The sequence below is a fragment of the Phacochoerus africanus genome, chromosome 3, assembly GCF_016906955.1.
Source record: "Phacochoerus africanus isolate WHEZ1 chromosome 3, ROS_Pafr_v1, whole genome shotgun sequence".
NCBI classification, from domain to species: domain Eukaryota; kingdom Metazoa; phylum Chordata; class Mammalia; order Artiodactyla; family Suidae; genus Phacochoerus; species Phacochoerus africanus.
Window position 1 is genome coordinate 151,969,198 of NC_062546.1, and position 16,713 is coordinate 151,985,910.

Genomic DNA, 16,713 nt, shown 5'->3' on the forward strand with positions numbered 1-16,713 from the left:
GTACGTGTTGCTTCTGGTCAAGATGGTGATGTCATGTTACCTTGGAGGAGAGCTGTGAGCTGGAAAAGACCACTTGAACAACCCCTTTAGTCAAGTGAATAAAGGCAGTTGGGTACCTAATATTGTTGGGGCAGGCCACTAATGTCCCTAAACTAACAGCCTCTTTATGGTGACTTTTAACAATGTGATAAGTACTATTTATTGAACATCTATTATGTCCCAGGTACTGTGCCAAGAGCACTATTTGTATTACCACTTATTGATCCCTCCAGGCCCAGTTCGTTGCTACTCTTTTGACCCTATGGTGCATAAACCCCAAGCTGAATTAATAATTCCATTACTAATTTTTTTTTTTGTCTTTTTGCTATTTCTTTGGGCCGCTCCCGCGGCATGTGGAGGTTCCCAGGCTAGGGGTCTAATCGGAGCTGTAGCCACTGGCCTACGCCAGAGCCACAGCAACGCGGGATCCGAACCGCGTCTGCAACCTACACCACAGCTCACGGCAATGCCGGATCCTTAACCCACTGAGCAAGGGCAGGGACCGAACCCGCAACCTCATGGTTCCTAGTCGGATTCGTTAACCACTGCGCCACGACAGGAACTCCCTCTAATTTTTAATTGATAGTTAATAACACTCCACTCATTCTGTCCATTCCTTTAATGCAGCACTTCTCATCCTTTAGTCTACATTTCTGGCTCTCCCCCTACCCACTGAGCTCAATAAGAGCAGAACCCATATTTCATTCCAACTTCTCAGCATTTGGTAATTCCTAAGTATTCTAAGTGAATATTGAATGGAGCTCCATGATTTCAAATTCATTGAAGAATCATGAAATATTCGAGCAAGGGAGAACTTAGAACTTCTGGTACAATTTCCTTTTACATATAAGAGAAACTCAGTTGAAAAGAATAACTTGCCTGAAGTCACATGAATCTGGTAAAATGAAATTAGAATCCAGTTCCCTTCCTTTTCAGTATAGTATAGTATTGTTTTTTATATCATGGAAAATGCTACCAAAACACAACTGAAGATCTTTATCTCCTAGCCCCACCCTAATCCTATCAGCAATTGGCTTGTGGGCCTGCAGTTTACTTCTGTGATAAACTTCCTAAAAGAACCCACTTTTTAATATATAGCTTTCCTTTCACAACCTCCCATTCCAAACAAAGCAAAGTCCAAACTCTGAACTGGCTAGCTTTTGCTGTAGCATCACAGTGTAAAAGTTGGGGGGAACCTTCAATCTGTATTTTCACTAACAGTCTCTTTCCACAGTACCCTTTGATCTAGCCAAATCAAAATGCTTGTCTCCCCCCCCCACACACACACAGGGTGCCTTCTTCAACATGAGACTTCCTGACTAGAATATCTTTCCTTCTTATCAACTTGGTGGACTTTAACATTTGCTCTCCTTTTGGACTGGTGGCTTCTAGAGCAGGGAGACCTGGCTTTAGTGACACACTAGTTGAATGAGAGAGTTTTGTGTGTCCAGCAATTAGGGCATAGTTCTCCAAAAGGTTCACCGAATGACAGTGTCTTTGGAAAATTACAGAACTGTAACTTACTCTTCAGATTTGTAAGCAGCGCTTTACCAAAACTTTTCTCTCTGGAGGAAAAAGAAGTCAGTATGTTGGCTCATTCAGCCTTTTTTTCCCCTTTTTCCCTTTAATTCTAGTTCATCTGTTATGACTCTGCCATTGTCATTCCTGCTCTGAACTCCACATTCTCCCAGCACCCCTGCTCCTGACATTTGTGGGAGAGGAATCCACAAATTCCTTTGGGGCTCCATCACTGGAGCAAGTTCTCAGGAGCTGGAGAAGGTCTGGGCTGCAAACAGAAAGTTTTTGTACTTCTGGTTACTTTGTGCCTGGGGCAAAAACTGCAGTCCACCTGGAGACTGCAAGAGAGAATGACAGAAGAAAACTACTAACCTTCACTATCTCCACCTGAAGCTTTTTTTCTGGGTGGACATTCTGACCTAGTATCACAGAGGGTTCTCTTTCCAGAACTGGCCTCTAGCATGCACCTCACTAGAACCACGCAGCAAAGCATCAGGTATGAACCCTGTTTATGACCTTCTTCACTTAAACAATCTTGAGTGGGACATTTAAAAAATTGTTTTGAATTTTTAAGTTTTCAAAGCACCCGAAGGATCACCTTCTCCTTTGGTATGCTGAGGGCCAAAGAGAAGCAGAGGCTGGTCAACTAGTCTCAAAATCCCTTTTCCTCCCTCGATGCCGAAGACCCCATGTTGCCCTTTTAGCTCACACGAGGGGCAAGAGGCAGCTTTCCTCCTCCTGCATGCCCGCCTTCGTCAGCGACACCCATTAGTCTGCAGTCTTCTAGGGCAGTGGGGGACTCTCGACCACGCACCCGGGGCGCTAGTCCAGAAGTTGGGGCCCCTGGGGTCCAAGCCGGCCCCTGCACATGCAGTGGGGCTGCAGGCAGCCCCAGGGATGACCCCGGCCCAGCATGCGGGGTAGGTAGCCCAATGGGCAGTCTCGCTCCGGAGGCGGGCTCAGGCCGGAAGCCACCCCGCGGCACAGCGGCCCCACGAGACGGCGCCCGCGCCCCCGCCTTTTCTGGCACCCCCTCCGCGGCCAAGGGCGGCAGGGGCCAGCCCGCTGGGTCCCCGCCGCGCTCTTTGTCCGGGCCGCGCGCGGGCGGACGCGTGCGCCCCCCGGGTGAAGGGAGGCGCGGAAAGAGCGCGCGGGAGCGCGCGAGAAAGGCTCGCGCCCGCCGGCGGCGCGTGCCCCTTCGCCAGGAGAGCAGTGAGCGAGCACGCGCGCCGCCGCCGCGCCCGCCCCTCCCCCGCGCTCGCCTCGGAACTTGCTGACTGCGCGGCCGGGAGGAGCCGAGCCGGGAGGCGGCGGCGGGAGGCCACAGCGCGCGGGGGTCTCCCGCGTCCCATCCGCCTCGCCGGGAGCTCGCGCCCTCGCCCAGCCGAGCTCCCACCCCCCCCCTTTTTTCCGAAGGCGCTGGGCGGCGCCACCCTCCGGCCGGAGCCCGGCACTGCACAACCCCCTCCGACTTTCAATGTTCCACACTCCCCGGCCAGAGCCTCCTCGGCTTCTTTTTTTCCCTCCCCCCCCTTTCCCCCCCCCCCCAGCTGCCTCCATTTCCTTAAGGAAGGGTTTTTTTCTCTCTCCCTCCCCCACACCGTAGCGGCGCGCGAGCGGGCCGGGCGGGCGGCCGAGGTAAGGCGGCGGGGCCGGGGGGCCGCGTGGGGGGCGGCCGGGGCGGCGGCGGCGGTGGGGGAGGGGGCGGGGGCGGGCAGCTTTGTTCGCGCCGGGCGCCCGCGCCGCCGGTGTCCGCGAGCCGCGGCGGGGCCGGCCGGGCTGCTCGCATCACTTGGCGCCCGGCGCGGCGAGCGCTGCCCGCGGCCCCCGCGCGGCCCTCCCCACAAAGGGCCGCGGAGCTGCGTGGCCGCGCCGCCGGCCGCGGCTCGCCTCCGCGGGCGCGGAAATTTGTTGCACTTCTTGGGGCTTTGTTTGTTTGTTTGTTTTTCCTCTGATTTTTTTTTTCGTTATTTTGGACAAAATGTCGGTCCGTGATGTAAAAATTGAGCGAGGAACCTTGATGGCATGGGGAGCTTTGCAGAAGGTGCAGTTTGAATTTTGCTTTTCCCAGGGTGGCAGCTCGGTCTTGGCCGGATGAATCTTCCCTGCTGGCCGTGGAAACGGCTAGAGCAGCTTGTTAGTTGATTTTTTAAATTCCTAAGTGTTGTATTTAAAGGCTTACGTGCACCGTGGAGGAATCGCCACCTTAAATAAGCATATGGGCGATTAACAGGGTATGTTTTCCTCTTGGAAAGGGAATTTGGTAGCTTTGACCAATGTCAGCGTGTAAATATTTAGACGTTATTAGTGACTTTTTAACATTTTTCAGCAAGATCTGTTATTTACAGTGTGTCATATGTTATTAATGCTCGTTGCCTAAGTTCCCTGGCAAATCTGTTTCATGCCTTCTGAGAAAGTAGACAATTGATAGATTGTCCAAGGGATGGAAAAAAATGTGAGTGGGTTTTCTAACTTGAGTTCGGTAAATCCCTGAACGCTGGCGTTGTAAGACCCATCACCTCCCCTGTAACCTTGCTTTACGACGAGATAAGTGTGAACACTTTTGAAGTCTTTTCATTAAAATACGATTTTAGGTGAAGATAAAGAGATGAAAATGCTGTTGGTTTATTTAATAGACTTACCTGTCCTTTCTTCCTTTTCTATTGAAAAGTTTTCCAAGAAATAACTTCACCAAGATGTCCAGTGATCGGCAAAGGTCCGATGATGAGAGCCCCAGCACCAGCAGTGGTAGTTCAGATGCGGACCAGCGAGACCCAGCCGCTCCAGAGCCAGAAGAACAAGAAGAAAGAAAACCTTCTGCCACCCAGCAGAAGAAAAACACCAAACTCTCTAGCAAAACCACTGCTAAGTTATCCACTAGTGCTAAAAGGTAATGTGTGAAAAAAAGGATTACGCATGTTGTTTGTGTTGGACATTTTTGTTGGTTTTACATCAGTAGCAATAGTTGAAAAATACTTCCTTCTTGATCAGTTTTATTTGTACTTGAATGAGTTGTCATTCTTTAGATGGTCTATAAGCCACCTCCCTAGAATTAGGCTTTTAGGCAAACTTGTTCTGTACTTTGGTAACTTCAGTGAGAGTGTCCTTGGAGAGAGATTGGATTAACCTCTGACAGATTGTTTAAGGAGTTGGCAAGGAAAATTTGGTCAACTCAAATTAACTGGTACATTGAGGATATTTCCTTTTTATGAGTCATTTTCTTCTTCATTGAAATTGACACTTCTAGAGATCAGCAGTGCCTCTCTTCATGAAACTTAATGATCAGAAGTAGTCATGTGTGCTAGAAAATTTGTAAATTCAAGGCCTTCCTTGGCTATATTTGAAAGCAAACTTAAAAACTGTGCTCTAAGTCCACTTTCAGTTTTACAAACCTGACTTTAAGTCATATGTCCCAGGTATTACTTTTTGTAGTTAAACTGCGGTTATATTCGTGTGTCCTTGTGAGGGCAAATAAAACTGAAAAGCAGCCATTTACATTTTAGGTGGCACTTGGTGATTGAAAACTTTGCCATAGTGCCTCTCCACTCTAAAACTTGTGGATATGCTTGACATGTTAATACTCAACAGCAGGAGAAACATATTTTGTTGCATATAAGAGAAAGATCATTTGTTTCCTGTTTATTAATATTATCTGTGATGGTAAAAAAAAGATTCTGTTAATGGGACTCCCATCAGTGGTGGTAGTTGTGGAATATCCATGAATTCTAGGAATTATACATCAGATGTTTCTACAGCCTTCAGCAGTATCGACATTTTGTTCATTTTTTTTATCACAACCAAAAGAAAAAGAAAATATAAAAGCTGATCAAATGTTGGCATGCTGTAGTAATTTTCTATGAATTTTTTACTGTTGTGTCAGTAATCAAGTATTAATAACGAGTATTTTATGAAATGAAAGAGGTCATTGAAAAAATTTAAAATCCTTTTCAGTTTGTTGTAATCTTGTTGAGGAACATTAAACACATCTTAAGTTTTGAAAGCATTTTAAATTTGAATAAAATAGGAGAACTGCTTTTTTTTCCTCTTACCTCAAGGCTGTCATTACCTCTTCTCCTCCTGAATTTATTAAATTTAAGTGCTGTACTTAAGGTCAGGGAAAACAGATTGGGTTAAATAAAAATGCCAGAGTCCTTTTCAAGTTTTTCACTGGTAAAAATATTTGTAAATTCAAACTTTTTTCTGACAGATAAAATATTGTGCAAATTATTAATGTGCTCTTGCAGTGGCTGGCTAATTCTCACCTCGGTAAAAGTGGCTTGAAGTCATTGTCAAATATTCTAGTGCTTTCCCTCCTCCCTTCTTGTCTCATTTGCATATAAGCTTGAAAAGAGAATTTCTTTTGTAAAAAGTGTTTTAAAATGCATTTTATATCTTTTATTGACTACTAGTGGAAGACTATTTCTCAAATCAGGTGTAAATGTCCTACTTATTTACAGTAGCAAGTGAGAAAAAAAGCTGCAAAGTTTCTGTTAAGGGATTTGGGTTATGCCTCTGAGAACAAAGAGGAAGCAGCCATGTTAGCATTACTGAAGGCGAAGCCAGCCTTGCATTTAACTGCATGGTGGTAGAGGGCAGTGTAATTCCCCGGTTATTCTGTAGACTCTCTCAAATCCTTTTTGTCTGTTCTCATTTCACTAACAGAATTCAGAAGGAGCTAGCTGAAATAACCCTTGATCCTCCTCCTAACTGCAGGTAAAAAACAAATTTTGTTGTTTTAATTTCAAATTGTGGAAAAACATCAAGAGATTCATGTTTCAGCCTTAGATATTTGTGCTGCAGAAGAAGGTTCATTTGCTTTTTAGCTCTGCAAGTGAATTAAACAAAAATTGTCTAAGATGAATTAAATATGGGAGAAAAAACTTGAGCAGGTATCATGCATTTGGGATTTAAGAATATTATTGATTTTGTGCTTCTTGCTGGGATTAGTTTGAATGGTGCTGATTTTTGTTCTGCTGTAATATTTCTATGGAGTGTGTGTGTTCAGAAGTATATTGCAGAAACTTCTAAAATTTGGCTAAGCTGTAAAGTTACCGCTTGTGTGCGATCCGAACTGACCTTCCAAATTTAGAAATTGCTGAATGTGGTGTTATAAAATGTAAATTCAGTAAACAAGAGTATAGTTGTTTCTGTCCTTAAGGACAAATTTTATGTGCTAAGCTAATGGTTTTAGTTGTTGTTTTCTAGAGAATGCATTGTTGAAATTGTTTACATTTTAACCAGATGGTCTAATTGGGAAAATTCTTAGTAATTTTGGTACTTGAAATATGTATGAAAAGCAGTAAATGAATTGAAATTTGTGGGAAGAAGTCATTTCAGTGAAACTCATGTAAAGACTGTTGGTTGGTATAAGGTATATTGGAAGTAACTGGTTGGTAGTTTTTCCCTGAAACTTCTTTTTAAATTCATCTTACTGCTTAGTTTTTCAACAGTGACTGTATGGCTTCCACAATTCATCAAACTTAGAAAAACAGTCTTGTAGATAATTTGCATGGAGATACTTGCTCAAAAAAGGAGAGTGGCTGCTAGAAATAGGACATTGTTAAATGGTTTGATATGAAAATGTTTTCTAGTCTTACCTATATTTTTGCTGCACGTTGTGTTTGCTTGTGATGGATGATCGGACCTATTTCTGAAGTCTGCTTGAGATATAATAGAGTATAATCCAATTGCTTCTTTTTGAGTGTGAACTGGTTCCTTCGATAAGGTGATCTGATCCTTATTTGTAATCAGCCATTTCAGTTCAGAAAGGAAATCTGAATGTAAATAAACTGATTTTAAACAGATAGTAGGATGACAGATCTCAGAGTATTAGAGTTGTGCTGTCCAGATTTTCAGTTGTAGACCTAAATGCGATGTGCTGTAAATGTTAAATACACATCAGATTTTGAAAACTTAGTTTGAAGAAGAAAGTGTAAAATACCTTATTGATTTTCAAAAAATATTACATATTGAAAATATTAATATTTTTGATATGTTGGGTTATATGAAATGTTTTAAAAATAATTTCGCATTTTTACCATTTTAATGTAGCATAAGACAATTTAAAATTACATATGTGGCTTACATTTTATTTCTGTTGAACAGTATTGCTTTAGAGAATAAATAAGTTGAAGTATTTCCTTCCAGGCTTCTAAATGGTGTGTCAAATCTGTAGCCGTTTAGGGAGGTCAAGTTAAATTTGCTCTCTGGAAGAATCACTTAACTTGCAGAGTGTATTTGGTATTTCTCATCATAAAAGATGTAAAGATCTATCAATTCAAAACTCTTAAATGTTTTAAAATTGCAGACTTTTTTAAAGGTTTTTTTTGTTGTTGTTGATTTTCTGCAAATGGCACAAAGTAGGGTAGTTGTTTAAATCTAGCAAGCCCAGTACACGTGTTGAAGCTACTCTGAGCAGTAGCTTAGTGTTGCAGTTGCTGAAGAAACATGCTTTACATGTTTAACCCAGGAATGTTGCCACAAGGTCACTGAGGATTATTTTAGAGGAAGTAGTCTTTCTTGGAGATAGAAAGTTTAACTTATTTTTATTTTTCTCTTCATATGCCAGATTTCCTTTCAGTCCATGAAATAATGCTTCACATTTAGGTGAAATAATAGTGAAATAGTAAACCTTTGAGCTTGCTTGTAAGCATTAACTCAGAATACATCGTCTGTGCTTTCCTTCTTCCCAGCTTGTAACTATTGCAAATAGCATCTTTCACTTCTCTGGTTCTTGTAATATATGAGTTTCTTTATGACTCTGTGAGTGATTAAAGAAAAAAAAAACCAACAAATTATCTGTCTTAGTGTGGGACTGGAGAAGTATTTTTTATTAGTTTAGGGACAGTCTTCTTTCATATTCCAGACAAGTAAAATATCCACGTGCTTTGTGTGTTTTACTATAAGTCTTCAGATTCTTTTGGGTGAAAGATCTAGTCCTTGTCCTTGAGCAGGAATTTGGAATATTGAGGATTTAGTGGAGGCATGCTAGGATTTTGACAAATTTCCAAATTTGTATTATATATTCATCTTTGTGTCAGATATATACCTATGGTGTCCTTGTAATTCACAGGTGCATCGGTGAGAATTTTAGCTTTATAGTGGTTGTACAGTTTAAATTTATTAATTTATGTTATAATTAAAAGTGGGATTCTATATTAATAATTCTAGAATATATGAATTCGTATTGCCTGAAAGCTATGAAACTTAATTGTTTTGACTTTCATTTGTAGTTAATCAGAATGCCATTAAGGTTTTGAATGTGATTTTTATGAACTTGTCAAAAGTCTGTGACGTAATTCTTCGGGGAAGAATTGTAAGGTATATCTGTGTACATGCAGGAAAAACTTGAATGAAATACAAGAAAACTCAACCAAACCAAAATTACTCAGACTTAAGATTTTTCTTAAATCCCTTCTGGTGTCCAATTAATAAAATATTCTTTAGTTATTATATAGCTGTGTCTAATATGTATACACTCAAGGTGATCATAGGAAAGATTTAATTGTTGAATTAAGTGTGTGGCTTTAAACATGTTTGAGTATATTTTAAAAGTATTGATATTTCTTTTCCTGATAGTATGAAAGTTTGGTAAAGTGTTATTTCCAATGATTTGATGGCATTTCAGTTTTTAAGTATCGGAGTGCTTTAGGCCAAAGCATTCTAAACACAGGGATATAATCCTAACTTCAATTTATATTCTTTATGTATTCTCGATTACAATATCAGCAGTTGATAGACCAGTGAGGATGAAGGGAAATTGTATTATGTACATTTCCTTATCTGTTTTTAGAGAAAGTTATTGACTAGAATTGAGTGATGTGCTGTTTAGACATTTATATCTCCTTCCCAAAGGGTGTCCTTGTCCTCTTAGTTACCACTTGACATGTGGCAAAAGTTTAGAAAGGTGCTGGATTTTTAACTCAGATTCTGATTCTTTCCATATCTGAGAAAGTACAAAAATATGCTTTAAAAATATTCTTTAATATGTTCAGGTTGAATATATGTTAAGGTGGCTAGTCAGGGACATTTGTAAATAGTATTTGAATGTTAGAAAGGCCTTATTGGGAGGGATGTGTTACATTATCAAGTTATAGTATTAATGTGTAAAATCTGAAAGTAGCTACTATAATGCTTGCAAATTTTGCTAATTTTCTTCTTTTTAAAAAAAAAATTAACAGAAGCAGCAGTTAAGTTCTAGACCAGAAGTTGACAAACCCTGTTTTACTCATAAGCCTAATTGTCTAATTGTGGATGAGCTCTACCTCCTTTTGAGGGTTACCACCGCTCTGCACCATTTCTAGGGAAGATAGGACTTTGCTTCTATCTTCAGACCAGCAGTATCTGCATTACGGGTGAGATTTTTAGAAATGCAGCATCTTGCCTTCCCCACTGCAGAAGTACTGAATTGGGATCTGAATTTTATTAGCATTCCCTGGTGAATTGTATGTATATTAAGATTTGAAAAGCACTGATACTGGATCTGTGCTGTGAGGGTTCAAATCCTTGCTCTGGCACTTATTAACTGTGTTACCTTAGATAGGTTATGGGCTATATCTGTCTTTCAGTTTCTTAGGTGTATAATGGAGATTAAAGTGATACCCCCAATACCCACTTTCTAAGTTTGTTGTGAGGAGTAGATGAATTAACATATTTTAATTTTTTTAACAGTGTAATTGGGTCAATAAAGTGGCCATAGCGTAGTTAAAGAGCTAGTTTAGCAGTATGCTCTCATATTTGTTGTCATTTTTTTTTTTACTGCATCAGCATCCTACTATAGGAATAATTTCACCTTAATTCTGCACCTATTAATTTAATAATTAAATAAATGATTATTTATTGAGAATATATCAAGCAGCTGTTTTTTGATGTTAGTAAAAGAGGCACTTTGGAACATGAATAAAAAATGAAAATGAACCTAAGAACATTGGGCAAAGTTAAACAAATAGTATATCCCTTTAAAGGAATGTGCTTACGGTCAATGATATTTAATTCAGTAGAAAATGTTCTGATTGTCCAGTGAATTATAATAAAACATTTTTAAATAATAGCGATAGTTGTTTTCCCTTTTAAATATTCCATTATAAGAATTTGTAGTTTTACTGAGAATGAGATTATATCAGTGTTTGTAAAATTTAGATTCTGAATTGATATAATATATCTGTTATCTAAACATAGGATTCTTTGCTTCTCTGTGATGTAAGGAGAGATTTGGGGAGCCTTTTCAAATAGGTATATGAAGGCGGGTCATCAGAATAACATGTAATAGCTACACAGCTTTGCTGGTTGCTTATACAATACTTGGTTTAAAAAACCCTCTTACGCATATGAATAGATTGCTTTTTCTTTTATACATTTATTGTTATTGCTTATATTAGTGTGTGCTACATGAAGGTACCCTATTTTATAAAACAAAATTGTATCGTTAATCATCTAATCCTTTTATTTTCAATGCTTGAAAAATCCTGTAACTACCTTTTTATAAAAATTAAATCTTACTTGATTTGTGAAACAGAGAAGTACAGAACTACTTTGACTGAAAGTGTTTTGCATCCTACTCTACTGTGGTCAGCTACCAAGAGATAATTCTTATTTTATTATTAATTAAATTTTGGCATCAGCCTAAATCTCAAAAATCATGAGGATTTTTCTTGGTACTTGGACATTACTGATAATTTTAAATGATATTTCATTTTTCAGTAAGCTAATAGTTGCTTCAACACAGCTTAATACACAATCCAGTGTGTTAATGCTATGTACTGTAATTATTTACTTGTTCGTCTGTCTTCTACAAGAGTTAGTGCTACTTTGAAAGGAGGATTGTCTTAAGCATCTTTGTATCTTCACATAGTGCTTTGCATGTGAGGATTTATTAAATTAATAAGTAAATTGAAGGAATAGAAATTCTAGGTGAAATAATGGCTGGTTTGGAGAAAATTAAATATCTAATCTAGTCTTTTTTTTTTTTTTTTTTTTCCCTTTTTAGGGACACACTCACTGTATATGGAAGTTCCCAGCTTGGGGGTTGAATTGGAGCTGTAGCTGCCAGCCACGGCCACAGCCATGGCAGTGCAGGATCCAAGCCATGTCTGTGACGTACACCACAGCTCACGGCAGCACCGGATCCTTAACCTCCTGAGCGATGCCAGGGATTAAACTGGCATCCTTATGGATCCTAGTCGAGTTTGTTACCATTGAATCACGATGGGAACTCCTATATTTTTTACTTTTTCATCATTGTAATTTTTATATGGTTATTCAGACATATTTGGCTACCACTTTTATTATAAAAGGAAATTGATTCACAGTGAGGCTATTTCCCTCATATATGCCAGTGTAGCAGAAGGACTCACTACTGTTGTGACTAAAAATTTTTTTCCAAAAGAATGATGTCATTCTCCACCCCTGATAGGTCACATTTTTATTAGAGATCTATTTAAGTTCAATGCAGATAATGTAATCACAAAGTGGGTGAAAATTGTGCATTTAAAAAGTTTTGTGGTTACTTTGCATCTACATACAAGACTCCTAAATTGTTTTGTTCCTTTCTGTAGGTGACCAGTTGGTCCCTTATTTCCTCCTTGAATAAGTTCCTATAACAAAGATGGATATGTTTAGTTATAAGAAAGTCAGCAGGAGTTCCCATTGTGGCTTAGTGGGTTATAGACCCAGTGTTGTCTCTCTGAGGATGTGGGTTTGCTCCCTGGCCTTGTTCAGGTCAAGGCTCTGATGTTGCTGCAAGTTGTGGCATACGTTGCAGGTGCGGCTTGGATCTGGTGTTGCCCTGGCTATGGTGTAGGTCTCAGCTGCAGCTCAGTTCGACCAGTAGCCAGGAACCCCATATGCTGCAGGTGTGGGCTGTTAAAAAAAAAAAAGTAAACAAGCCATTGTTGCTTAGAGTGTGTGAGGGCCATTCTGATTGAGAATGGAGAACTTGATCTGCCATTCTCATCTATCTACAAAATTAAGATAAATACATAAAATAAAACCATTTGTAGATCTAGAGAAATCGAAAATGATTTTTTTTTTCATTCCCATGTTGCTTTTGACCAGGAAACATGTTTGGCATTTGAGTACAATCTAAAAGAAACATCTTTAAACTTTTAATATTTCTCCTGCCTCTGGATTGGTTGTTCTCAACTAGGGGTAATTTTTGTTTCCTTATCCCCTCCCCCCTCAGTCTTTGGGACAATTGGCAGTGCCCAGAGACTTCACAACTGAGGAAAGAGGAGCCACCACTGGTAATTCAGTGAGTAGAGGTCAGGAGTGCTGCTAAATACCTTTCAGTGCCTAGGTCAGCCCTCACCCACAAAGATTTACCTGGACTGAAATGGAAGTAGTGCTGAGGTTGAGAAATCCTGTAGTTAATATTTATTCCAATATATTACCTTTTTAATTTTTGCATAGTTTGCTTTTTACTGTTTTCCTATCTTATAGTGATGCTTTCTGAGTATATTCTCCTATACTTTCCTCAACTTGGTATCCCTATCTCCCACTACTCTTATGCTATAGTTTATCTTATATTATCTGATACATGTGTGTTGTTTTCTGTGAACCTATAGGCTACCTTGATTACTTGCTAAATTAGGGTATATTGAGGCTAGAAATAATACTTACAACAGTATTTTTAATTAACTAGTCTCTTGCTAGTTACTTACATACCCTTGCATGATACTAGCTTTAGGCTGACTGTTTCTGTGTGGCTAATAGGAATATTGAAGTACCATAGAGTAGAAATATCATTGGAAAATCATCAAAATTCATTTGATTCAGTACATTGAATTACAAATAGATTAGTCAGTCATGTTCTTCATTTGATTTTTATTTTTATCATTGAGACAATACAGAGATTATTTACTTTGATTATTGTTAAAAGTGCTCAATCTTTTATTTCAGGCCCATAGGGCCAATGGTGTTTGAGAATGTGGATTCAGATTTTAGAAAGGGAATGTGATGTGTTTGTTGTGTTTTTTTTGTAACACCCCAGTGGGTTCTAAGGCACTACCCTGTAATCAAACACATTCATATTTCTACACCAAAACTATGTGTTCATACAAGTGGGATAAATAGAGACTACAGATAGTTTCATGTTAGTTCGTGTTGGTGTTGCTGCCAAATTATTTTTGTTAAAGTTTTTATTCCTTTGATTTTTAGAGCTTTGGGATTCCAGAATTGTACGGTGACAAATGACACCAGCTATTTTGTGCATGGTGAAAGGATATTAACAGTCTTGTTCTGTTTTTCTTTCATTTACCTGTTTCCTAATAGCTGTTTTTAGTTCCTCAGTTGTTATTTTTGGATCATTACTTTTTTCTTTTTAATTGTATGCTTAACTAGAAAAAAATTGAGGCTCTTGATTTTAGAGTTCTTTCTCCTTAAGGTAAAACTATAAGTATCAGATTTTTTTTAAGCTATTCTTGTATACTGGATTATTTTTCTACTTTGCTATCAATATTATCTTTTAATTATTCTATTGGTTATGGATATACAAAGTTTCACAAAAAGGAATATATCCTTTAATACTTAAACACAGGACTGGCCATTTTTATGTGTATGCATTTTGTCTTAACAGCATTTGAATACAGTTAGGCTTTAGAAGGATATGTTAAATTTTGCTAAGCTGTGTTGCATTAACAAAAAACATAGAAAGCTTAAAACATGAACATGTAAATGTTTATTTCTCACTTGTGTGAAGTCCACTGTAGGCCCAGGGACTGTCTTGGGTAGCTCTTCCATGTGTTGGCTTGGATCTGTGCAGCTTACATCCTGTAGCTCTGCCACTTGGAACATGTGTCCAGGCAAGATAGCTAGAGGGTCATGTTCTGGCTTTAATTTAATGTGCTTTGGACTGGAAGTAAGACGTGAATTAATCACATGGCCTCAACTAACTGTGGCTGGAAAACCTAGGGGAGCATGTGGGTATTCAGTGAGAAAAATCAGTTCCTCTACCTATTTATGAAGGATATATACTTCATGAGTAAGTGCCTTTCACTCTCATTTCAGAAAAGAGGAAAGAGGAAATAATTGAGCACCCAGCCTGACACTCTACTGGATTCCATGGTATCATGCCTATTAATGTTCTATCTTGCTTAATTCCCCAAACAATCTTATGAAGTATCATTCTTGTTAAGATTTCAAAACCTAATCTGAAAGTTGTTACATGTGTAGTGCTTATATACATACATAACAGCTCCAGGGCAAAAATCTAGGCATACTTTTAATGTGAAAGTAAGCACTTAACGCTTTTGTATGCTGCTGGAGAAATTTGGTAAAAGCATTCAGTTGTTTATGGGTCTATAAGTGCATGCTTAGTGTTAGTATATCCTATTTGCTTATAGTCTCTTGAAGGATCCAAAGTACTGTATGGTTTTAGAACCTGGCAAGAGAGATCCAGTTGGAGAAAGAACAGTTCCTTCTTTGGCTTGGGGGTGGTAGGTCTGCCTTAGTTGTTGTTTTTTTTTTTTTTTTTTTCATCTTTTTAGGGCCATACCCGCAGCATATGGAGGTTCCCAGGCTAGGGGTTGAATCAGAGCTGCAGCTACAGCAACGCCGTATCCAAGCAACATCCGTGACCTCCACTGCAGCTCACAGCAGTGCTGGATCCTTAACCCACTGAGCAGGGCCAGGGATTGAACCCATATTGTCCTGGATAACATGCTGAGCCATAATGGAAACTCCAGTTTTTTTTTTTTTTTTTTTTTAATCATTCAGAAGCATTTTCTTTTCAGGGAACTTTCCCCAAGTTTCCAGCTCTCTTGCCTGTTCTTTTTCCTTGTAAGGAAGAAGGTCAGGGATTGAATGTGATCACAACGAAAAAGCAAATCTTTGTTCTCTGGCTTGTAATTCCTTGTGTAGTAAGGCTTTTCTTTGGGTAAAGAAATGGCTTTAAATCTACCTCAGCTTTTTTCTCTGGGGTATTATGAAGCGGTCTATGTTTATGAATTGCTTTGAAGTTGGGAAAAACATCTCACTACAGATACAATTTCTAGCTTTATGGGGAAAAGCCCCAGTCATAAAGGATTTTAGAAGTATTTTAATGCTGATTCCTCAGCAACATGTGTACTTGTTATTTTTTAATCCTGATACCAGATCTGACTTTTTATGGAAATCTTCCTTTATTTTAGATCTCTCTTAACTTTGTTTTGTTTTATATAGTTTCATAGTTTATTTAAGCACTGTTTTTCTTAAACCTGTGAATTTATACAGATATATTCCTAGATAATGATATGAGGGCTTGTTTTTTTTTTTTTTTTCCTGGGAGTCTCTTTGGAAGAGAAGCTGGTCCACTTGGCAAAACAGACTTAATGTTTCCAGTGTGACCTGCTAGGTTTATATAGTTCATTTTAGCTTGAGGAAACTAATGAATTTTGTGAGTCAAGTCTGTGTCTTGCTTCTTGTCTAAATGCAATATTAAAGTTAAATTCTAAAATTTTCAGATTTTTCTTTTCTGTTGGCAGTTCATCAGTTTTATAAGGGTATAGAGAAGAAACAGCATAAGCTTGTTTTTAACACCCGTGTTAGATGTGCAGGTCAGTAAGACATGATTAACCTAAGTAATAGCAAGAGGGTCAAATTTCTAGTTATTAAACTTTTAAAAATCCAAGCCTCCTCTATTTGGTCCTTGGTGTATATAACCTTAATTTTATGGTTATTTGCAGCAGATAGAACTTTGAAAGGGACTGCAATATTGCCAGTGTTCATTTATTGTCTAAGGTTTAGTCTGCCTGTTTTGGAGAGATTTGCACCATTTATACCATTCTGAAGTTTCTTTGCTGCTTCATTGTCCCAGAGTAAATATACTTTGTCATTCTGTTTAACTTCTCGCTTGTCTGGGGAAAAATAAAGACATCTCTAGTCTGAAATTGCTTTTGGGAATATAGCTCCACATGTTTTGGTCTGAGTGAAAGGCCTAGGGAAACATGAATTTTGTTACCTTTTTATTTTATTTTCCTTTACTTATAAATCATGATGATTCTCCCTTTACATCCATGAGACTCGCTTTTTATAAACACCATTCATTCCCTTTCTGAGGGTGGTTATTTGTAGTTTGTTTCGCCATTTACAATCTTATAGGCCCTTTACAAATGGATCATTTTTTTAACATTAAATTTTAGTAGGTCAAGAATCCATTTATTTAAAGTCCCCAAGAGAATCGAT

The 16,713-nt window shown here is 38.9% G+C and overlaps 1 protein-coding gene across 3 annotated transcripts in view; it reads left to right on the forward strand.

Annotated features, from left to right (window-relative positions):
• The first annotated feature begins 3,062 nt into the window (after positions 1-3,062).
• UBE2E3 (ubiquitin conjugating enzyme E2 E3) overlaps positions 3,063-16,713 on the forward strand; it is a 92,443-nt gene continuing 78,792 nt past the window's right edge. The window contains exons 1-3 of one of the 3 annotated variants that reach the window (XM_047773007.1): positions 3,063-3,195; positions 4,229-4,447; positions 6,220-6,270. In XM_047773007.1, the coding sequence (XP_047628963.1) occupies positions 4,254-4,447; positions 6,220-6,270 (245 nt within the window). In that variant the 5' untranslated portion in view covers positions 3,063-3,195; positions 4,229-4,253. Of the gene's footprint in view, positions 3,196-3,475; positions 3,602-3,640; positions 3,792-4,228; positions 4,448-6,219; positions 6,271-16,713 lie in introns of those variants that run through there. The other 2 variants (XM_047773006.1, XM_047773008.1) reach the window with 2 other exon arrangements.